The 23,964-nt window shown below is 49.4% G+C and overlaps 1 protein-coding gene across 1 annotated transcript in view; it reads left to right on the top strand.

The window, feature by feature from the left end:
• LOC119396813 (protein krueppel-like) overlaps positions 1-23,583 on the top strand; it is a 185,065-nt gene extending 161,482 nt beyond the window's left edge. The window contains exons 3-5 of the mRNA XM_049416636.1: positions 16,591-17,021; positions 18,992-19,494; positions 22,979-23,583. Of these exons, the coding sequence (XP_049272593.1) occupies positions 16,591-17,021; positions 18,992-19,494; positions 22,979-23,384 (1,340 nt within the window). The 3' untranslated portion in view covers positions 23,385-23,583. The remainder of the gene's footprint in view (positions 1-16,590; positions 17,022-18,991; positions 19,495-22,978) is intronic.
• The last annotated feature ends 381 nt before the right edge of the window (positions 23,584-23,964 follow it).

Raw genomic sequence — 23,964 nt, 5'->3', positions numbered from 1 at the left:
AGCTAAGAGGGAACAAGGCTGCAGGTGCCGTAATCGGCCGCGATTAGCCGCGGCGGTCGCGCGGCGCTGCCGCTGCTGTGTACACAATTAGGGGTCATCAGCAAATGATCGCCGCCACGGCCTGCTGCGGCCGACACCCTCGCCTTCTCTCGCCCTGCATCGCGTTCTCTCCCTCTCTCCAGAAAAGAAGACGCGCTGGTAAGGTTAAAAAAAAAATAATAAGTGGGCGACTGCGGGCGTCAAAAGTGCGAGATAGAGAAGGAATGAAGGAAGCAGCAGAACACGACGGCTGTACGCGTGAAGAGGAGAGAAATCTCTCGTACAGATCTCCTGGATGCTGCGAGCCACAGGAGGTATGCCGTTAAAGCATGCCTGCGCGCAAGGACAGCAGGGGCAGCGGCGCATACGATCGCAACAGCGCATGCGCGAGCGCGCATGCTAACACTGCAAGATGGGTCGGGCATGTATTAAGAATACCCGTATGAACTTACCCAAGGTGGTGGAGACGCTCGCAGACACTGGCCGGCTAAGAAGGAGAGAGCACGCTGCCGGAAAATCGGTCCAACTAAGTAATAGACTGTCATTAGTGGCTCAATTCTGGCCTTGAAAAATAGCGCAGCGGGCCTCTCCCTTGCGGCAAACGGAACCCACTGACCGACGCGGCGGGGCGACTGAATTTTCTCTGGCACAACAGGCACGCAGGCAGGCTTATGTGCAAGCGTACGCGGAGCCATCGGTGTGCGCCGTTCCTGCGGAATGTATGCTGCTTGCAGGATTCCGGAACTGGCCTTTCGCATCTACTTGTCGTGTCTTCCCGCGAATTTTTTCGCAGAATGCGGGGAACCCCGGTGCGACTTATCTGGAGCGCGTTGCGTGTCTCAAGGCTGGACCGAAACCGCGCATGCGTACTGCAAGTCATCGGCTTCTACGTTATCTGCTACAGCGTACCGATAAGCCATCCGGTTTGGATGTTCTTTTATAACCTGTGACGTGATGTAATTTACGGTTGAGGAAGCATTTCTGGTGACCGGAGTTGTCCTTTATATGCGTGGTCAGCGCATGCTTTCAGCGCACTCTAAGAATGCTATAACTGCCCGTGGAAAATGTTCAGATAAAGCAGCGAACGCCGTGTTCTCAACTTCCGTTGATGAAGTGTGAAGACCTTGACTGACACTCGCTTCACTTAACGTGTGTGCACTGCTCACTGGAAGGAAGCACAGATAAGTGCAACGAGTTTCCATATTTTTGCCTCGACATTTGCTGAGAAAGGAAAATAGCCCTCGTGTCGTAAATAAGTATGCACGTGACACAAAGTCCCAATAATTGCCGTGACACTAAGCTACAATTCGCTCTGCAAAGGGAGGTGGTTTCAGTGGACTATAACACCGAAACACAAATAGATGCGGCTCATTGAAGTGCTTTCGTTTGACGTTATGGTGTTCACAGTAGTCGCGCCCAGCGGTCCGAAGAATTCGGGAAGCTTTCTGGAGAGCGTGCTGGAAGTATTCAATCTGTACGGCAGACAGGTGCTCTATAGTTATGTTTTGTAGTGTGAAATAAGAGGGAGGAATACTTACATGTACAGTCCTTAGAAGGCTTGTACGGGCTAGTTTCGAACAGTAAAATGAATGCGGATACTTTATAGGCTAAAAGTTTCGGTGACATCACCGCAAGGTAATCATGAATAAACACTAGCAATGTGCAGGCGTCTACCCTGAGTCATTGGTTTTTGAAAGGGGTGGGCTGGGTGTATATGTCATGTTATCTGGGGAAGGACTGGGGTAATATATAATACCTATAGTTATCTTGGGAATAAATAAAGAGGGGGGGGGGGTCTGCCTGTAAGGCTCCACCTAAGGGGCGTATATATTCCTGGCAACCTGAAACCACAATGTCTCGGAATTTGGAATTAATTGGACGATTTTTCCGCGAGACATTAGCGTTTTATGGAGTTAAGTGCCCCTCATTATTCTCTCGTTGAGCGAATACAGAACGCGTGCAGTCTGGACGATATCACTGTTTCCGACTCATCAGCTGCTCTTTCATTGACACACTACGCGACAAACGACGTACTCCGAACAATGCACCGACGACATGTCCTACGTACTTAACGTGTGGTCGAGACCATATAGTAAAGCAACGGACGGGGCTAGTTAGAGGACGTTAATGATTCTATTGCGCTCAGTATCACGCCGTCACGCGTAGCGTGTATACCATCAGGCGCAACACAATCACGAACGTGTGAGTTTGCTTCAATCGTCACGCAAGGCAAATAAAAATAAACGAAAAATAAACACGGCGAAAGGGATCGCTGCAGGACGGGCGGCTTGTCGGTGCACACAAAAAGCGTATCGTGCCTCTCACATTTGCGAGTAGGCGCGTGTACATCGCGAGAGCAGCGCTCCCACTCGGGTTTCGACTGAATAAAGTCAATAAATAAAGACAGAAAGTCCCACACTATCACGGAGCTGCGCGAAACCGTGCGGCGGCAATGGGGTGGGGCGGCTTGTCACACGTTCACGAGGAAGAGCGGCACGCAGCCAAAGCTTGAAGGATGCCTTTGCGGCACCGGACCTGTCTTGTCTGCGATAGAGACACGGAAACGAGCTATATAGTATATAAGATGCTGCGGCACAAACAAGACGTGAGTCGCGGCCACGTGTGTGGTTGAATGCGACCGCCGGGCGGCGACATTTTTCGTTTCTTACTTTGTCGTTTCTCTTTTATTTTATTTTTTTTTCCTCACGCGAAAGGGGAGCACGAGAGGACCAGAGGGAAATGAAAAGCGCAAAAACGGCACCATGGTGTACGCAAGAAGGAATGGAGGGCCTCCGATTCAGTCTTGGCTTCCCGTCTAAAGTGACGTGGACTGAACGCAAGATGAATCTACCCTCTATACGAGGACGCATGCACGCGAGGAGACAAGTCGTTGCGACAGATCCGACGTGCAGTATAGATATGGTATACCTGCACGTGCGGGCTGAATCTGCGACCACGTGAGGCGTATTTCCGACGTTTGGCGTTGATTGTGACACGCCCGTACTGTGTAAAGATGCGCACAATCCGCGGTCTAATTGCCGTTGAAATGCGAGTCATATGCGATTGAGGAGACCACTGTTTGTAACAAACTTCGACTATGCTGGCAAGTCTATATATACGCTGCATAAGAGCCAGCAGCGCTTTATCGCCGAAGTACTGAATTCTACTCAACAGCGCAAGAAGGAAGGAGTTAAAGAATCGACAAATGGGCCGCATCGCGCAATCAGTCTCACCCCCGTATTCACAAACGCTCCTCGACTCGAACTTCGTCCTTCACTTGAACAAGTCGAGCACAGCGCCGCTGTTCGACCGAAAATGACGCCGCGCTTCTCAAGAATCGCTGCAGATAATCGCTGATATGCAGTGATTTGTTCCGCCTAGAAACGGCGCTCCCATCGACTTTCTCAAGTCAAGGTGGAGCGTTGAGTGAAGGGACGTTCTAGAATACGAGGGTCACTCGTCTATCACGCACACACGCATACAACGCCGCAGCACTTCTCAAACAAAATGGACCTGCTCGAGTGAGCCCTACAGGTTTTGATGAAAACCGGCAGATAATGAAGCCAAGGAAGGTATCCGAGGGTTGCAGGTTCGGTTCCTGCGGGCGGCAAGTTTACCACTTTACTTTCTTCACACCTATAGCACAATTACTACTATACGCTTGAAACAGTACAAATAACGTCCCCTATACCTCCCTTGGCTTCATTATCTGCTGGTTTTCATTAAGGTTGTGTCAAACAAAACAAAAAAAGAAAAACGAGCCCTCAAAATTCCCTTCCTTCATCCCTACAGGTCTTGCCGCACAGAACTCGCTCGCCTTATGCCCCAACGGTTGTCGCACCATCTCTATATGCATGCCTTCACCCACCGGCGGCGGCTGCAACGCTACAGCAAGCAGCGAGAAACGGAGGATGTATCGTAAAAATGTGATGCGAAGCGAGGCCTAGCTCTTCCTTTTGGTGGCTACCGCACAGGTGCATGGACGGCCATTCATCGGCTCCCGGATAATTACCGCAGGACGTGCCGCCGCGAGCCGAGAAAGGAGCCAAACGAAGCCAGTAAAGGAGCGGGGAAAGAGAAAGAGAGAGAGAGAGTGAGTGGAAAAGTGACATAACCGGCCCGAAACCACGACTGAAACGCTGTCTAACCGCAGTAACGGAAGAAGAAGAAAAAAAATGGAGGGCGGACAAGGGATGGGGTAAAATAAGAAAGGAGTAAGAAGATGAAGAAGAAACGACGCCGACGCCGTTCACTTTTCAATGCCCCGCATGCTCGCATTCAAAGCGGGCACGAGCGGGCCTCCCGAAGCAGCCAGGGCGCGGCGGCTTTTCCCTTTGCCAGCGGAGCGGAGAAGCCGACCGCCGCCATGCAGTTTTTGGGACACACGCCGCACAGCGCGGGGCACAAGCTCGTGCCGGCATGATCCTCCTCTTATTCTTCTGCGCGCGCCTGCGAACGTTCATTTTCACTTGCTCCATTTATTATTCTTACTTTTTTAGACTTTGGTTCAACACGGTCTGTTTGTCGGACGTCGTCTCGCTTCGCTTCACCGATCGCTCCCTTTTTCACTTGTTTACTATATTTTCTTTTTCTAAATGATGTCCCCCGGAGTTTGTGAACCGCTGCACGCGCGCGGACATCACAGGCGCCGGCCGCAGTCTGTGAGCGCTTCCCTTTGGCGTGACTGCCGTCCATGCCGATGCATAAACATGGACTCCGTTGCCACCTCGGTAAGTAAGACGAGTCCTTATACGACACGTTAATTCGACACCAAGCCTTTCCGTTTACCTTTACTTCGGAAGAGTGATGTAGATTTGTACAGATTTGGATGATCGGCAAGGTTTCACAACGTTTGAAGGCGCGTACGATAGAAAACATGAGCGCGATCACTCGTAGCTCGAAGTAAAGATTGCTGACTGGGCGTGTTAGTCCAGCATATATTGGAAGTGTAAGGTACGACAACGGGCAGAGGGAGATGCATACACACACACGCGGAGCGCCACTTCCAACAATGTTTATTGAGAAAAGCCCGCAGTATATATACACAACGCGCTGTCACAGATCATCAATGCGCAGTCGCATTCAAGCAGGACTCTTTTGGTGATAATGAAATTGATGACACGCTAAAACACTTATCGCCTGCTTCGATGAAACTCTTAGCTTCAGTGATTAATCTCACCTATTTATCGTGGCTTCAAACAAACTTAGCAGGTACGAAATTTCGGATTGCACTGTCTATCTGAATAAACATTGTTGGAAGTGGCGCCCCGTGTGTATGCATGTATATCTCTCTATCCATTGTCGTCGTCGCGCCTTACACTTCAAAATAAACGTAGCTCGAAGTGATGAGAAGTCCTCGTCAGGACGAAGACAATGCCTTTACGTCCCGCATAAGACTGCTTTCCCTCCGTACTTCAATACGGAAACAAAAAACAAACATAGCTTTCAGTGTTGGGTCCAGTCGTATGTATGCGCTTCATACCAGTTCCTCACGTATGCATAAAATGGTGCTGTCTACGTCTATAACTGCAGAATTAGTTCCTCAACAGAGGCACCGGCAGTGTATTTTGAGCGTGGGAGCCGCCCTCACCCATCTCCACCTCAAACACCCGGAAAAACTATTTAATCAACTCTATAGACACCGAATAGTTCTTGTGGCTGGCTTGGTCAGCTCACGCTGGTTTGGGGACCACTCGCGCTCCCCTTATCCCTTCTTCTCCTTATTTTGATGTTTTGCGCTTAACCGTATATTTTTCTACACAGAGTCGTGCTCGAGTGTTGCCACATTCTATAGGATGTGCACAGAGTGGCTTTATTAACTGCTGCGTTTTCAGGGGCGCAGGTAGTAGTGATTTAGCTCATTGTACGGATTCATCGCCACTTCTCGTTTTCCCCTGCGCATTTCCCTTCCTATAAGCTTTAACCACAGTATATAGGGTGTACGTGCAGGTTAGAGGCAAGCCTCTATCAGCGGACCGCGACTTCCTCACTTTTCCTCAAATAAGACTGACATTAACGCTTCTCGGCATTGATGATTTATTCATCGGAGGAAGCAAAAGACCTTCATGCATGGTTGTTTTAGTATACGTAAAAAGAAATGGGCGGTTGTCAATTTGCCCAGAGTTTTCTATTTCTAATAAGCAGGAGATTTCAGGAACACCACTCATGTGACGCTTTGATACAATGTATTTGCGCACGATTCTCACTGCATACCTGCGGCGCAAAACTTGAACACCGAAAGAGCAAACGTAATTAATGTATCAGTCTGCTCAGTCTAATAGAGAAAAAGATAATCTCCCATGGTTTATACGGGATGTGCCCTAGTTTAGCTCATTCTTGTTTTCTTTTGTCACTGTTCCGAGGCTTATAAATATACGAGGCATATAATATAGTGTACCAGTGAGGTGTACAATACATTATATGCCTCACTGCAGGTACACGGGTGCGCTTGGATGAGCAAATGTCAAGGTTGAACTTTCTCCACTGTACCTCGAAATAGCCGACACTAATGTATGGCCTATGTTCCTATTTCATACTCCTATTTTCGTACATTTCTTAAAACAAAAGCAACAACCCGTTCTGTCCACGGTCACCGGAAACAACATGGCGGAAAAGGCTAAACTTGGTTAAAGGCCACGAGGGCACTGTGCGTACCGACTCCACGTGCTGTCCTGATTCATGCGATCCACTTTAATGCATATAATGATGATGAAATGGCACTGTGCGTACACGCGTTTCATTGTTTGTTGTAGTGCGCGCAGCGCAGCCTCTTGTGACCTTTATTGTGTGTGTTTTTTTTTCCGCGTCCTCAATGGATCACACACTGCACAGCGTGCATGTGCGGCACGTGCTCGAATTCCAGTATTTAGGTTTACTTAGAGCTCCTCGTGTTTGATTTTAAAGCGAACTCATCTTTTGTTGCATAGAAGATGCTGTGGACTGAAGATGAAATTTTGGCAGACTTCAGTGCCACCGCATTAAAGGGACACTAAAGGCAAATATTAAGTCGACGTTGATTGCTGAAATAGCGGTCCAGAAACCTCGTAGCGCTGCTTTTCTGCCAAGGAAGTGCTTATTTTGAAATAAAATCACGTTTTTAGTGGTCCGCATCGCGTTAGCGCGCTTCAAATCGCCCGCCTGAAAATACGACCCTCATACGTCACTGCTGCCGTGCCCAACGTTGCCCGCTTTTACTGCGCGGCCGCCGACACTAGTAGCAGCCGAGCGGAAGTAGCGGGACCCACAGTAGCAACAACGGCGCTGCGGCAGAGACTTGCTCGGATGGGCACATTGAAAGCCGTCACCAAGTTGCGGTTGGTCTCGTAATCCTCAGTACGAAAGTGCAGCGAGCACACACGCAGACTGTTTAGCACACTGGCGCAATGGCATGACACTAAGCCACTTCGAGCGTAAGGGTTCGTTCCGCGGCACCCACTGAAAAGACACACCGGTTTCCTTGCTGCAGCACTGGCGTTGTGCACCATTCGGGCATCCGGCAATATCACACGCATGCGGCATTTTGTCGAACTTTCTGTTAGAGCGACTTTCACGAGCGCGCAAAACACGCACGGCAGTACGCGATCCCGAAACTACCACTGAGACGGGCGAGGCACAGTTCGGCGAAAACGGAACCTTTGAACCACGCGCGCCGTTCCCCATGGCAACGCCACGGAGGTTTTGTTTTCCATGAATCAAGCGGAAACGAACAAACAGCATTTTATTACGTCTTTTGATGCTCGGAATGTTCTTTTTTTACTGCTGCTAGTTCGATTACTAGTGATTTATTGTAGGCCGACTTCCCTACGTCATCGGGATCACTTCGAAAATGTCCCACTCGTGGCGCTCATCATGTGATACATTTAGCTTAATTTCTCGGTAAGTAGGGCACTGCTGTTGATAATATTGCCGTTTTAGAAGTTGTCATACATTGGGCTTTCACTCTGACATAAATTGTTATTTGCCTTTAGTGTCCCTTTAAGTCCTATCCTTCCTGGTTCAATCTAAGACATCTTGAGACTGAATGAGCCCCACAGCAAACAACATTGATAAAGGAGGAGGAGGAGGAGGAGGAGGGAAAGGCAGGAAGGTCAACCAGACACTCGTCCGGTTTACTATCCTACGCTGGGGGAAGGGGATTAAGGAATGAAAATATAGGGACAAAGAAAGAAGGGAACAGAAGGGTACACGTGAGCTTAAACTACACTGCTGCGTTCCATGCACGTTCGTATCTTGACCACTGGATAGTACTGGACGCAGCATCTCAGGCGTATCAGGTTACACTGTAGATATCTACACGCGTTTCATCTCGTTACAAATGACAGTACTAGTCGAGTCATGGTACCTATTGAAGGCTTGCAAGTATACTGGAATAGAAAATGCAACACCTCTTGTACGGATTGAGTGTACAGCGATATCAGCTTGCCGAAGAACACGCGAAGTGTGTCTAACAATGACTTAAGCACTATGGTCATCGGTTTGTCTTGTTTTGATAATTTGTCATTCGGAGGTTCAGAGTTCAATGTTGCCGATGTGCGCAACATGGATACAAAAACTTTAAGGTGTCATGCCTCCATCGTGTTTTTTTAGTGAAGAGTGCGCTAATCTTGCGGCTCCACGTGTTAGTGATTATGGCCTGCTTTTCCTTCTTCCTTCTTTCTTTTCCTTTCAAAATAAACTTCAGCTGAGAGTCAGCGCCTGTTCTAGTTGCTTCTTCCGTCCTTTGTCCTACCCGTGAGCGTTGCACGAAATTTCATCACGAAAGCAGTATACGAATCGAACGAAAACAGTGAAGAGCTTGGCGACTCTTCGCCATGCACTCTGCGTCGTCACACAAAAGAAACGCGTTCCACGCTGAGCGGCTAGCTAGTGGACACTCGCCGTTCCTTTTGTCGACTACCCGTACTCGAGTGGTGGATTAGCTCCGGTCTCGCTCGCGCGCACTTGTCCAGGTGGGGCGGGGAGCAGGAGCGAGATTACAACCGCGTTTACACGGGCTCCAAGCTGACGCACCGAGAGAGACGCGCGAACAGAAATAAAAGGCAAGGTGTCTGGAAGACTCACACGCGAGCACACACGAGCCCCTCTTCTCGCCGGGACCTGAGGGACACGCTTGCGGAAAGCCCCGTCTAAATCTGGGCAGTTTCTCTCCACTGCGGCGGTACGCACGCACGACTCACGCGCCCTCAGACACGGGCCATCTGGGTTTGCTTTCATCAGGTCTGCCGGTTCGCTCGCTCACTTTTTAATCCCCTCTCGGGTCTCTCGACACGCTCGGAGGCGCTAATTTGCCTTCGGCCCTCCGGGCCCCGCGGTGGCGGCAAGATCTCTACCAAGAGTGTGCTCGTAGCACCGCGCACTCTCTGTTCTGCATCATGGCGAGAGAGATGACGACCAGGACCGAGAAAGTTTGTTGAGCGGATTCTCCACGCTGTAGACGTCGCCGTCGTGGTCGTCGGTGGTGGTGCGGGGGTGCGCGCCGCCGTCGAAAGAAGCCGACGGACGCGCGAACGTCATCGCCCCTGGCTGCCGCCGCTGCTGAAGCTTTGCGATGACTCCGCTGACAGCAGCGTCGGTGCGCCCTCCTTGACAGGTCGAGTGCCGTGGGCTGGGCTTCCATGCAGACGGCCGGGCGCCCGCCGCTCGCTGTTAGCCTTGACTCTTCTTTTCAGCGTGCGCGCTGCTTTCGCGACTTGTAATGCGCTGCATCAAGCGCCTTCCCATGCACTTATATCTCCTGAGTGTGCGCACGTGAAGTGGAGTGGACGCGTGTGTCTATGCAATGACACGCCCCTGTGCGCAGGGCGAGGCGCCGACGGCGGCGTCAGGTCGAGGATCCACAGGCGCCTCTGTACAGGCAGCGATACGCTTTCTTTGAGTTGTGCGAGGAAGGCGATGCAGAGCCTGCTGGCTATCGCAGGGGTGGGGGCTACCGTGTGTACTGAGCGCGTAGTTCATGCTCCATCTTCGCTGGTGCATTGTCACAGCTATTAATACCAACAAGAATTTGGAAGTAGCTAGTTTTGATTTTTCGGTAAGCTGATATTCAGTAACCCATATACCAGCTGTGTATATGTACGGTTGTTGCATTCATAGTTAGCAAGTACAGTTGCTATACGCACCACATGATTGATGCAGCAGTCATGAGTTATGCATCTTCGCCAACGATATCGTTCCATGTTGACGCACGGTCGACGCAAGGTTAGGTGGGTAGCACGTAACACTATATTTCATGATACTGTCTTTGATAAAAACTTGTGTATCTTTTCATTGAGTCGACGTATTCATGCAGGGGCGTAGCCAAGGGGGGCGGGGGTTGGGGGGTTCAAACCCCCCCCGAAATTTTTCAGTTTTGCTTGCGTATATATACACGCACACACACAAACGCACGCACGAATATACTTAAAGTATGGTTTAACCCCCCCCCCCCCCCCGAAAAAAATTTCTGGCTACGCCCCTGCTATCATGTCACACATAGTATTATTGTTCAGAGCACCGTGAAGGATGCAGTAACGTGTTTAGCCCGGCTTGAATGCTCGCGATATCTTGCGTAATGCTGCAGAGAAATCTTCTGTAGCGATCTTGAACCAGAAACTGTCACGACCAGCTCTCTCCCACGCATGTGTATGACGACCGCGAATTTAGCTCGATAAGTTGTTGCACATTTTAATACGGTCACAATGAGCATTCCAAGTTCATTTTCTCATAACCTCTTAGGGGTGGGCTTCAATGAGAACTGAAGGTGTCGGCTCGGCTATCTCTTCGTGCACTGCTTTCTCAGGACACCCCAGACGTCTCGCTTAAGTGGACACTTCAGCTATAGTGTGGTCAATCTACTATCCCGTGGCATAAGAATTGGTGATCTCTCGATCATGACTACGGCTGCTCAATCTTCAAACCAGAGATGCCGGTATATAATTCCTTTCCGCATAAGGCAGTGAAACAGTGCTACTACAAGAAGACAACAAAAGTCCATTGTCTCAGCGATCTCAAGACATCTCGCGCACAGCCGGGCACCGATAGCGTCACTCTGGACCAAACATCACTTCCCCGCCGCCACCTCCGTTAAAATGCCCCTAAACCGCTTCGATTTCAAATACCAGATGGTGGTTACTTTTTCGCCTTCACTACCCTTCCTACAGGCGATATCTCTTCCATCGCCGCTTATTTCTTTAAAAAACACGTGGACAACGTCAGCGCTGAGCGTTGAACCTATCAGGACTTCGTGCTTTTCGGCTGCACTCTGTTATCTCGGCTTGAGCAGTCGAAAACGCACGAAACGAAGTGAAATCAGTTGATCGCTCACGATAGTAATGCGAGACATTGCAGAACGGCCGTGTGACTGCATGCCACAGCAGGGTAGGAGACAATTCACAACTGATATATCCCTCGTATATGGACCAATCGAGAGCTTATTTCCACATGACGTCACGTGAACAGACGGCCGGTGTCACTAACTGGGCCGAAAAGACTGGAAACGACATGAAGGAATAAGGTGCTCGTCTTTTCTATATTTAGAGGTTGTTTAGGGGCCCGCTCTCCGTGTTCGCGGCAAGATGTGTCTCTACCTTGTCTTGTCCCTCTTTTGTTTTCAGCGGCGATTTTCGGATAAGCTGCAAGCACAACATGCACAGCGCCGACCACGCTCAAGTGATGGGTGAAGTATATAGCTGGTTCATATCCGCCGGCCACCGGGGCGGTGCGCCCCTTCAATCCCATGGCCGATGGAGGAGCCGAGAACGGCCCGGGCTACAAATCCAATCGGTAAACACAGCGGTCACCCGTGCCTCGCGTAACTCTGCGCAAGCTCACTGATTTACGCTTTCGAAAACGGCCACCAGAGGCCGGAGAACAAGAGGCCACGCAGAGAGAAGGGAGAAGAATACGTGCTTCTGCGGTAGTTTCCACCCGCCGTCTGAAGAGGGCCCCCGTCAGCAACCAGACTCGCAGGGCTGCGGAAGCAGCGTTGTTTATTGGGTATACATTAAAAACCGTGCGTCCTATACGCTCTGTTTCTCCACGACGGCTAGGCAAGTAAAGAGGATAACCTGCTGAATGCACGCCGCCGTGTGCTCTTCTTTCTTTCTTTCTTTCTTTCTTTCTTTCTTTCTTTCTTTCTTTCTTTCTTTCTTTCTTTCTTTCTTTCTTTCTTTCTTTCTTTCTTTCTTTCTTTCTTTCTTTCTTTCTTTCTTTCTTTCTTTCTTTCTTTCTTTCTTTCTTTCTTTCTTTCTTTCTTTCTTTCTTTTCTATATACGCAATCGCGCAGAGTGAGCTCTCCTTGCTTCATTCAAGCAGCTATAGGAGGCCACGTGCAGCGGAGATCTGACCGCCACCAACGTTGAAAAGACCCCGCGAACGACGAAGCCTTTGGCCGGGGCGTCCGCGCATGCACGGGGGTACAACGTATAGCACGAGCTTTTATATACGTCAGCACGACGTTTTTGATGTGTTTGCCAGCCCTCCCTGGTAGAGCGCGTAAAAGAAAAGGCTCGGCAAACGTACGAGACAGCCACCGAATGCACGCCGCAGGATTGCACGCTCTTGTACTCCGTGGGTTTTGAGAAAGGGAGGACATCGTTACGTTTTGGGGCGGGCCATCAATATTTCCCGACGCGGGGTCCACAGCTCCTTGTTGAGGCAGTAGAGTATGAGCCCGAGGGCAGGTGAAAAATATATGCGCCGTGTCCGTAAACATGCGTGTATATATTGACTTCCGTGACAGCTGCGTTTAGTGGTATAGAAAGAAAAAAAATGGTGGTACATGGTTTTGACCGGTTTGCGTAAAACGTAATACGTTGTCGCTTCCTCGAGGGCGGAGGCGGAACTGGCGCGTAACTTTAGTTGGAAAGAAAGCGGCGATCGGAATTGATGATCGGTCAGAAACAATTACGCACGGTCACGTGACGCATAAACGTCACCGCGGCAAAGAAATCGTGACATCAACTCCGAGAGGAACGAACTCGTTACGAAGGAAGAGGCATCAAGTGTTCCCAGCGTCTCGATAACACGTTGCGACTGAGTCAGGTGCGTGTTATCAGTCCGCAACGCGTGATCTTTTGGATCTTTTGGAAAGCGCCCTGAGGGCGCGTGCATCTTCAGTTAAACAAGCGCACTTTTCAGACTTTATAAGGCTGCACATGCTCCTATATGCACACCGCGTCAGAGCCCGCAACCGCCGCAAGGTGTCGCCACGCACAGTGGGGCCGGCTGCTCGCGCGCTCAGACGTGGACGCGGCTGTAGAATCTCAAATATCGATGAAGCCAGATATACGACGCATATCGGCGCTTGCATTTGTGGGCAAGAAGTGAGAATTGTCCGAGTTGAGGCGATCAGTTATTAAAGATGTATATAAAATAATAATAATAATAATAATAATAATAATAATAATAATAATAATAATAATAATAATAATAATAATAATAATAATTATTATTATTATTATTATTATTATTATTATTATTATTATTATTATTATTATTATTATTATTATTATTATTATTATTATTATGCTATCGCAAAGCTACCCACCCCATTATTCCTCTTTTTGCATAATTAGCACGTCGGTATAGTCTGTGTGACGCGTTCTGTTCTCTTTTACCGAGCTTCCGGCCTAGATAATAATGTAGGTGGCTGTGGCACGGTTATAGAAATTATTTTACTCCCACGTGCCGTACTAAAAGGGGGCAGGCGCTTGGCGTAATAAAAACTATGTTAACTTCCCCGCGCGTGTATACGTTCTACTGTATATACTCACGGTCACAACTCACATTGTGATTAAACTATTTTTGGGCCGTGCACGGACAACGTGCTCTATAATTCAGCGCACATCCTTTCTAGGCTTCAACATTTTCGTGCTGACGTCACTTCCACGATCTGCCTAAGTACAGTACAGGAAGTTGAAAAGACGGACAAATAAGTATAGACCACAGTGACAACAGATTCCGCCCCCTTCCCCTCTCCCCTTATAATTCGAGACTTTAAAAACGGCATGCACCTGCGCGCAGAGGCCGGCTACTGTACCTCACTCTGTGCTTCAAGCGTACCTGCAATACACGAACCTATATTCGCACGCCAACTTAAACGAGCACGTGTACATACCGGGAGGTACACGAATTCGTAGGCACAAAAATACGCGAGCACGAACACAGTGCGCTCGCGTGTGCCACCGACGGTGCGTGTACACGAAAGCGAGGTCACAGCTGCGAACGGTTGTCGCGCAGGCAGCAGCAGCATCGTCGTGTACGCGACAGTTGCTCCTTTTTTTCAGTCGCGGCGCAAAAACAAATCGTGACTTGTCTCTCTACTGCCCCGGTCGCCGGCGGTACACACGCCAAATGAACACTGTAGCCCTAATGAGGCCACGCCGACACACGTGTTCGACTCCCGCGCGACATACCCTTCATCGAGGACGGTAAATGAACGGTTAAAAAAAAAAGGAGGGAGAGGCTGAAGAGGGGAATCAGTAAATGTCAGCCACGAGCAGCCCTCGCCCCCGTTTTTATCTTTACGAGCGAGGCAACTGCGGTAAAGCGCGAACAGGGAGCGCGAATGTTACGAGGGAGTTAATTTGCACACATACTCCTCCGCTTAGGCGACGTGCACGTTTTTTCCGCGTTTTATGTTTATTACTATTCTTTTTATCACTGCTCGTTCGTTTGTTACTGCCTGCTGTCGCACTCTGCAGTACGTGCGACTTCGCTGCCGATGTAAGACTGTGCACTAATTGAGGAAATGCCGTGCGCGGGTTCCCGGGAAGAATCGAAAGATCGCGCTATCATCTACAACTCTACAGCGGGAGCATGACTGGGCACCAGGGAGACATCTTCCCGAGGAAGGGACAGTGTTGTAAGTTAGTTAATAGGACACTGTCCTGTCTTCATCGGCCTACTGACGTCCATTGGTCTCGTCTGCAGCGGTTTGGGTGACTATAAGCACATCTTCGCTTCGCATGTGCAGCGAACGATGAACAATAAGCGGGAGAGGAGGAAAGATAGCGAGAGGCGGATACAGCGACCTCTCTCCTCTATTTCTCTCTATCTCTCTGGCCTCGTTTACCGTGCTCTGCATTTACGAAGTGTAATAGTCTTTATACTGGAGTGAACACAGCAGCCACCTTCTTTCTGATAAGGAGACTTCGCACGAAAATAAGAAATTTCCGACTCTCCATCGTTTTCAAGAGCTGGCCAATGTAGTGATCAACTTACAGCGGTAAGGCTTTGGTTAAATCCGCCGCCTCTATGGCATATCCCTTCACGCAATGACGGTATATTGGGCCGCGTGTTGCTGCATAAGTTTATCTCGCGTATAACGTACGAGATATGTGAGCTATGACTGCTAAACGGTGGAGAATCGAATGGATTGGTACTTATCCGTGACAGCGGTGCATATGACTCGAGAAGACGCAGGGAGAAAAAAAGACAGACGGGACAAGCGCTGAACGATCACAAAAGTTACAAGATCCATAGGAGAACGAAGCGCGTTTCCTGCAGATACATACTCGATCAATAGGCCTGACGCAGCACCTAACTAAACCAAGACGGCAGACGCCATGGTACGAGCTAGACTGCGAATACGTTATCCTTCGTGTTTACGTGCGTACTTCAAGAAAAACATATAAGGCGTTAGTAGTGAAATCAACGTGGCGACTTCGGCTGACATTCGGACAGAGATGTCTTCGTCACAGCGCATGAAATGCCACAGTGAAGCCAGCTTTACAGGAGCATCGGAAAGTTTTGAATTTGTCAGTGCTCCAACACTGTTTCAGCGAAAACGTGTGCATGTGAGGACATCATAGTATAGGTACAAAGTTATAGCCCCTGCTGAATTCACTAGTGCTCCTGGGGAGGTGTTCGCTGGTAGCCACGACAGTTCAAAATGCATTATGGTGTGGCACCCAGATAGATCTCGCTGAAGATGACCGTACGAGCAAAGCTAATCGCTGCATTTTGTGGTTATTCCCTTGTAGCACGTAATACCTGAAATGAGACTAACTTTCACTTGGGTGCCAATCTCTACTACACAAATATTAAATATAATGAGCACCCATTTATTGTGCTCACGCCATTTCACCTTATTCATCCGTAGTATGTAGCGCAGGGTAGATTGATCGCATCATATTATCGTGGCATCGTTAATCGTAGTGTTCATGTTTTAACTGTGTTTGTATTTGACCGGTGCAAAAGAGAAGCTATATTTAAAAAAAGAACTCTCACTAGCGAGTGAATGTTGAGGGACATACACACGACCCGCACATATTTAATGGATGTTTAAACACCAGCGCGAAAACGACGGAAAGACACAGAAAAAGAAAACACAGGACTCATGTCTTTTTTCTGTTTGTTTCCGTCGTTTTCGCGATGGTATTTTAAGTATGCATCGATCTCAACTCGCCCATCTTCGTACATTACTGCGGCATTTAATGGGTCTGCTGTTTTTTAAGCGAAACTCAGGAAAGTCACGAATAATGAAAATACGCTCTCGGTTAATAAAAATACTATTAATAAACGTATAAGAGCCAACTAACTGCAACTACCTCTCTTCTTTCATATGCGCAGACGTAGCCCACTCGACGAACAACAGCAGCAGCGGTGGTCCCCTTCAAGCGCAGCCGCAGTGCCTGCCGGCCGACCTGAGCCTTCCGTCAAAGTCGCGAGCCGTGGCCCCGTCGCCCGCGGCACTCTTGGGCTTCCGAAAGACCGCGACCCACCACCACTCCGCTTCAACCATGGCCCCGGCCGCAGCAGCGGCTGCAGCTGCAGCCGCAGCCGCCGCAGGCGGGCCCTTCTGCGCCGGCGGTCCGTTCCCTCTGGGCGGCCCACTGCCCCTGCTGCCCGGCTTCGCCATGGCGCCGTTCGCGCCCTACCCGCTACTCTTCCTGGCCGGCGCCAGCGCCGCGGCGCACAAGGAGGCCGCCAGCTCGCAGCTGTCGCCCGCTGCGCCCACCGTGCGCGGCGCGTCCTCGGCCACGAGCACGGTACGCCTGCGCGTTGTGGAGAAACAAAATTAATAGAGCCAATTTAGCGTGGCGCCGTATACCGTGATGCCGCCTGGGAAACCTGCCAGTTTTGACAGCGTAGCTGTTTTAATCCCAACGTTAGATCTTGCAGAGCGAACAGAAAACTATCATCATCAGTTTACTAAGGTTGAGCGTTGGGCTAGTTGGTGCAGCATGATCCAAAGGTTTCACAGCACATACAACGAGGACGAGCAAAGAAGCGCTGTGTGTGTCTCTTCTTTGCTCGTCCTCGTTGTATGCGCTGTGAAACCTTTGTATCATCATCACGAACCGACATGCGTTCTCTTCGTCCTCTTCTTCCTATTCGTCATCCTCTGCTTCGCTCCCAAACACGTGCGCCTATTTGTCCGGCGTGGGATGCAATAACTATGATGTGCGAGAGAACGAGTACAGAGAGAGAGAGAGAGAAAAGAAAGAGATAAATAAAGTAAGGGAAGAAAGACTGAAAAAGAAAGACAGAGAAAGAAATAGCCAGACAGACAAAGATATAGAAAGAAACATACATAAACAAGAGATAGAAAAAAGAATGAACAAGAGAGAGAGAGAATCAAAGAAAGACAGAAAGAAATAGAGAGCGAGAGGAAGAGATAGAAAGAAAGAGGAAGCGAGAAATAGAGAGAGAGAGAAAGAAAGAAATATAGAAAGAGCGAGAAAGAGAAAGAAATAGGTATACGAGAGAGAATGAAAGATATAGAAATAAACAGCGACAAAAAGGAGATAGAAAGAACAGAGAGAAAGATAAAAAAGATACAGAAATAGAGGAAGAAAGAAAGAGAAAAATAAAGAGAAACAGGGCAGGCTGCCCAGCTCCGCACTTCCTTCAGGCTAGGCACCACTATACGCGACGCTGTTTAAATTTTTCATGGGGTAGTTGTTCTCTCACGGGTTAGGTGTGCTCTTTGTCGTGGGACAAAGAAAAGACGACGATAACCGCTTAACTATGCTCTGATTCCGAACTAGTTGGTAATGTCACACACTGAACTACTGACAATAAGTGCACTCAGACACAGACAACGAAAACGAACCCAGAGAGCGTTTGTGTGTTCGTTTTCGTTGTGTCTGTCTTAGTGCGCTTACTGTTTTCGACATGACAAGCGCCTATCCATCCTGTTTCATCTCATCCTACCATCCTGTTTCGAGCTACGAGTCAATATACTGTTGAGCACACACCTGCCCATCATTCTCCGAAATCGCGTTCGTTCTGGACCGTTTGGCACGGTTACGAAACGCACCGGTTATACGTCCATTCATGATGTTCTTTATAAGGTATTCACGTGAGGGGATTATATTGCAACAACACGGGCGCTATCAGTGTCCATGTTTTCACAGCATTTTCCCTTAGGACTATGCTTTTAATTCTTTCAGAATGTACCAACCCGCCCAGATTTAGTTCTTTTCTTTCGCTGGCCCATTGTTATTCGCAGGGTGATCAGATATTCTTCCCTGTCTAAATAAAATTTAAACGTCTAAATGTATTCATGCACGTCGATATATGTGCAGTTTAAGAGCTTGTCTGATCACTCCGTATATCATGGTATTCACCGGACACCCAAGGCGTAATATCGTACCAGACCTTCGGCAGGACAAGCATACCCTCAACGTTCGTTAAAGACAGTGTCTCTCTTTCACACACTTCTCTCCTGAACTCTCTTTAAATAAAAGTATTCTAAGATAGAGGGAAAATCTCACTGGTACAGTGATGTTCAATGATGTCTCCTGATGGTCGGGCCATGTAGTCTTGATCTTCCGTTGGCTCTCGCCGTCCGGCCCGCTAGCCGTTTCTGGCAAGTTAGATCAGTATTAAGCAAGGTGGTTTTTCATTGTGGCGTGGATCTGGAATCTGCTGTCGTGCTTTTGAGATTGGGACAATCGGGGCCGGTTACTAACGAACTTTCCTAATTCCCCACGTTACCAACAGCGCACGACGACCTCCTCGATAGGCCAACCACTCCCGACCTCGCGGCAAGTTCGACTTCTCGCGACTCGCGGAGTCGGCCACCTCGCGGGACGGCGACTCGGACGCGACCCGCTCCTCGCTCACCGCCGACGGTCACGAACGGACGGCTCCCCGGCTGAGTCCGCACCAGCCGCCCTCTATGCCTGCTCAGCACCACCCGTCGGCGACGACGCAGCGCGGTCTCCTGGGCCCGCCAGGGTCGGCCGGCAGGCCGCCGCCGCCGGCCTTCCCGTTGCTGCCTTCCTACTACTCGCTACAGGGCGCCGTCGGACCTCTGGCGGGCGAGCTGTTCGAGCGGAAGCCCGTGCGAGGTCGCGGCGGCTCGTCGCGGCCCAAGAAGGAGTTCATCTGCAAGTTCTGCCAGCGCCGGTTCACGAAGTCCTACAACCTGCTCATCCACGAGCGGACGCACACCGACGAGAGGCCGTACACGTGCGACATCTGCCACAAGGCGTTCCGCCGACAGGACCACCTCAGGGACCACAGGTGGGTCATCTGCGTGCTATGATTGCTCTTTTTTTATCTTTTTTTAAGTCTGCGATCTTTTTGTCTCTGTGTCTATTCGTTTCTCTGTCTTTCTACCTTTTTCTGTCTTCTTTCCTTCTCTCTTTTTTTCTCTTTCTCATTCTTTTGCATGCTGTAAAACTCCGATAGCGCGTGTGTGCCACAGAAATTGAACAAATCCCACTACTTACCACACTGGTCCTCTAAAAACTAAGAAGGGAACACAAGGGCGGCAAACACCGATTACGATTTCTGTACAGACGTAACCAGTAATTGAGGGGGACTTGAACGAACCGTCGGGATTAAACCAGTGATAAACAGATAAACACCGGAGCTGCACGTTTCAACTTCTCTTAACTATCTGTACAGGGTGCTTGGGCGGTGATCGAGCGCGCGCCGGTTCGTGATGATGATTGCTGCATGCACTGGATTCATAGGACGACTTAGTTATTCGCAGGGAGGATGACCAGCATAATTGCACGCTGAATTTTATTTATCACTCAGTTAATGACCATGCTCATTCTTGAACATGGTCGTTACATACCTGCTGCGAACATATATACCTGCTTTGCTGATATTTTTCGTGTTCGTAAATGATCTCAAGCTGTCCGTCTTTGTTATCGTAGTTCAGTACGACTTTACCCAGCGCAAGCGCGCCCCCTCTTCGTAACATGCCTCCTGTCTTCCTTTCCTGTATCGCCTAAAATGCTGTCTCTCCCTGCAAAATAACAGTTTCAACAGACCGAGAAACATGCCTGGTAGCGGTGTTACAACGTCTAGGTACATGAAATAATTTTGGCTGCACTCACGCTGTGCATGAACCCTATTTGCATCAAATGCACCTGGAACGCAACATCAATACGTAATAAATGTAGAGAGAGAGAAGGAAAGAGAGGTTTAAAGTTGCTGTAAAGGTGCAGAGGTGAGCCTCAACCGCATGTTTGTGACTTGTCACCGCACACGTAACGACAGAAAGAAAATAGGACAGACAAAGACAGACGAGGTAGATGATCAAGTGTTCATAACGAAGCAAATACAAACGAATGATTCACTCTAATGGAGAGCAGTCAACTTTGTTTCCACAGCTAGCTGCATTACTTGGACAGTCGGTTTGGCGGCAGATGTTCATAAGCATGGGTATACGTGCCAGGCACGTAGCCAGGATTTTTTTCGGGGGGGGGGGGGGGGCAAAGCCTAAATGTTCGAAAGAAAGTCTTTCCACGGCAAAAAGAAAAAAAAAGTTGCCCAGGCATATAGAAGGCTGGACGAATATCGGGGGGGGGGGGGGGCGGGCCCGGCCCCCCCCCCCCGAAATTCGTAAAGCGAAGGTCCAACGCTGAGCTATCGGTATGTTGTTTAGAAAACCTGCACTTTCGAACCTCGAACTGGCAGAGGTTCGAATCTGCAGCGCATCGAACATAGGAGATGGACACGTTTGCGAGCACACCCATGCAGTTCTGAATTCTTTAGAAGAACGATTCGGGTGCAGACAGCTGCTCCCTCCGTCGCGACAACCTCAAATCTGTCGGTTTCCGCGCTGAAGCAAGCGCGCGGACACACACGAAGACTTCACGCGAGCGCGTAAAACGGGCGTTATATATGCATACATAATACGCCCATTCAGCACATCATCGTTAACCTCCTTCGAGACACTGAAAGACGCGTCGCACGGGTTTCGTGGGCGCAGACGTTATTAGCGAGGCGAGCCAGATTGAATTTCAATTATCCCCCACATGGCAAACGCTTCGACGACAAGACAAGCGCCCACAGCGCCGCGCCGTTCTCCACGTCTCGAGTTATAAACAACCTGACGAGGCGTCTGCCGTTGTGGGCGGCGCTGTGTATATCATACGCGTGTAACTAAACTGCTTGTCTGCGCACTCTTGTATATACACGCAGCAGTTCGCGCACAAGTACGTCCCCAGCCATCATCGGAGTCGTTTGTGGAGGCGTGCCTCTTTTTCGCAGCACGGCAGTGCATATCTATGTGTATAAGTTATACAAAATGCTGCATCCACAGAGGCTTGTATGCCTGTACCCCCCTCCCCCCCCCCCATCCCCTCCTTGCGAAACCTTTCGTTTAAATTTCATTTTTCAAGCGCGAAAGCCGAAGGCACGTGCGTGGTCGTTTTTTGCCCCTGTCCGGAGTCCGCACACATGTTTCAAAATATGCTACGCTATCGCTTTACGCGGCAGAGTCAAAAGACAAATGTTTTTTTTGCGTTGGCGTTTGCAGCGTATCCAAACGGCCTCACTGTGCCGGCGTTAGCACGCAGGCAAAGAGTGCATGGTGAACAAAATTATCTGAACACACAATATGTATATGCAAACGCAGCGGTAAGTGTGCTTTGTTGAAACCACGCCGCAATATATCGTGCGATGGCTGTTAAGCGTGAGCCAAAACTGAAGTTGCGGGGTTGCTATATACTTCGCTGTCAATGCAAATGTTCTCTTCCTACTTTCCCTTTATGCGAAAGCCAAAAAGCTGATAATTAAGAAACCGAAATTTTTTTATGATGCGCACTTGAACGCGCAATCTTGCGGCCACGTCTCAATTGCGCACTAAACAGAGCTGTTATTATTATTTATTTTACATTTTACTCACGTCCTCATTTCGCGGATGCCTTACCTCTGATCTAGGCATCAGTATCAAAAGATGTACGCAGTTGAATAGATGCTATGTGCAACCATTTCAAAGAAAAGTGCCCTATGAATCGTTTTTCAAAAACGCAAGACAGCGAAAACTGTAGCAATGAAACGAAACTCCAACACGGATACAAAGATTTCGCTGGTGAATATCCCGTGGGACGCGATTAATCTTTGCTCTACCTATAACTATATGTATACACATGTGAGTGTAAATACAATCGCGCTAATACTGATACGAGTACATCACTCTTCCTCCAAAACAACCTTTCGATTTTGTGTGTGTGTCCTGGTAAGATATTTTCTCCTCTCTTTTCGTTTGTGCATGATAACACGACTAAAGCGGCGAAATCTTTCGCGTATGCCGCTGTACGACGGCAGGCAATGCATTCGGTCGGTCACAAGCAAATGCCCGTCGCGGGCTGGCGAACCTATAGATAATGGTAGACAGTGTCGCTTCAAATTAGACAAGCGGAAGAAAACTTAGTAAAAGAAAACAACACTAATGAGTTTCAAAAGCGCAATGGTCGCAGGAAATAGGAATCAACAGCTGGCAAACGGTCTCAGATCACAGTGCCAGCGCTTGAACCTGTCGTCGTCGGGGTTTTGAAGAAAGCAAGTCTGCCTTGTCGTATAACGTTGGCTCTATGTACACTGATGCTTATTTCTTTCGCTAACTGCTAATCAACGCGAGTGAGTGAACTTTCGTTGCGGAGCAGTACTGCGTCATGACGTGCAACTCTAAGCAATCAGCACTGTAACTGCCAACACTGACGGTAACCCATCCCCCGCACACTTTTTTTTTTCTCGTTTCCCTCAGGTACATCCACTCGAAGGAGAAGCCGTTCAAGTGCAGCGAGTGCGGCAAGGGTTTCTGCCAGTCGCGCACCCTGGCCGTGCACCGCATCCTGCACCTGGACGACTCGCCGCACAAGTGCCCCACGTGCGGCCGCAGCTTCAACCAGCGCTCGAACCTGAAGACGCACCTGCTCACGCACACCGACATCAAGCCCTACCACTGCCCGGCGTGCGGCAAGGTGTTCCGGCGGAACTGCGACCTGCGAAGGCACGCGCTCACGCACACCCTTGGCATACCCGAGGACCCGGACCTGGAGAACTCGTGCAATGCGCCGGGGACGTCTTCGGGCGCCATCGACATCATCGAAGACGACGATGACGACGACAGCGACCACCAGCCTGCGGACATACTCGACGTGGAGAACTGATGCGTTACTCATGCAACTCGGTTGGGAAACTGGCACGTCGCGTGCCCGGACCTGTGTGTTGTGAGCGCGAGAGGCTGCGTGGATGGCTAAACGGTCGTGCGTGTGAGTCATGATGGAGTTCCTGCGAGCGATGTGTTGCTCTACACCACGCAGTCTACCCGCTTGTGGCTGTCACCAGAAGGATCAACGGTCCACTGACAAGAAGCCATGAATTGATTCGTGTTTTCTTCTCCTTTTTTTTGTTTTTTAGAGAGAGATTTCGACAGAGACGCCGACCACGTGGAATTGTTGCAATTTGTACAACTTTCCTGGAATAGCTACAGCTCGCAGTCGAAAATCTTGAGCCTGGGTGAAAGTATTTCGAACCTAGGTTAGGCGCTGTTTATATTTTGCCCGAACAACCGTCTCGTTCCTCCGAGCGACAGTCGCTGCTCTTACAATCAAGCGCGAATTGTCGTCAAAAGATTCCGCGTAGTATGCCATGCTCTAATTTCTCTATAGAACACTCGCAACCGCTATCTCTTTCTCCAGCGACGAGATCATTCACTGCATGACGTATTCTTCAGAGTCCTGCTGTATC

The sequence above is a fragment of the Rhipicephalus sanguineus genome, chromosome 6 (assembly GCF_013339695.2).
Source record: "Rhipicephalus sanguineus isolate Rsan-2018 chromosome 6, BIME_Rsan_1.4, whole genome shotgun sequence".
Taxonomy (NCBI): Eukaryota; Metazoa; Arthropoda; class Arachnida; order Ixodida; family Ixodidae; genus Rhipicephalus; species Rhipicephalus sanguineus.
This window is presented reverse-complemented; position numbering and strand designations above follow the sequence as displayed.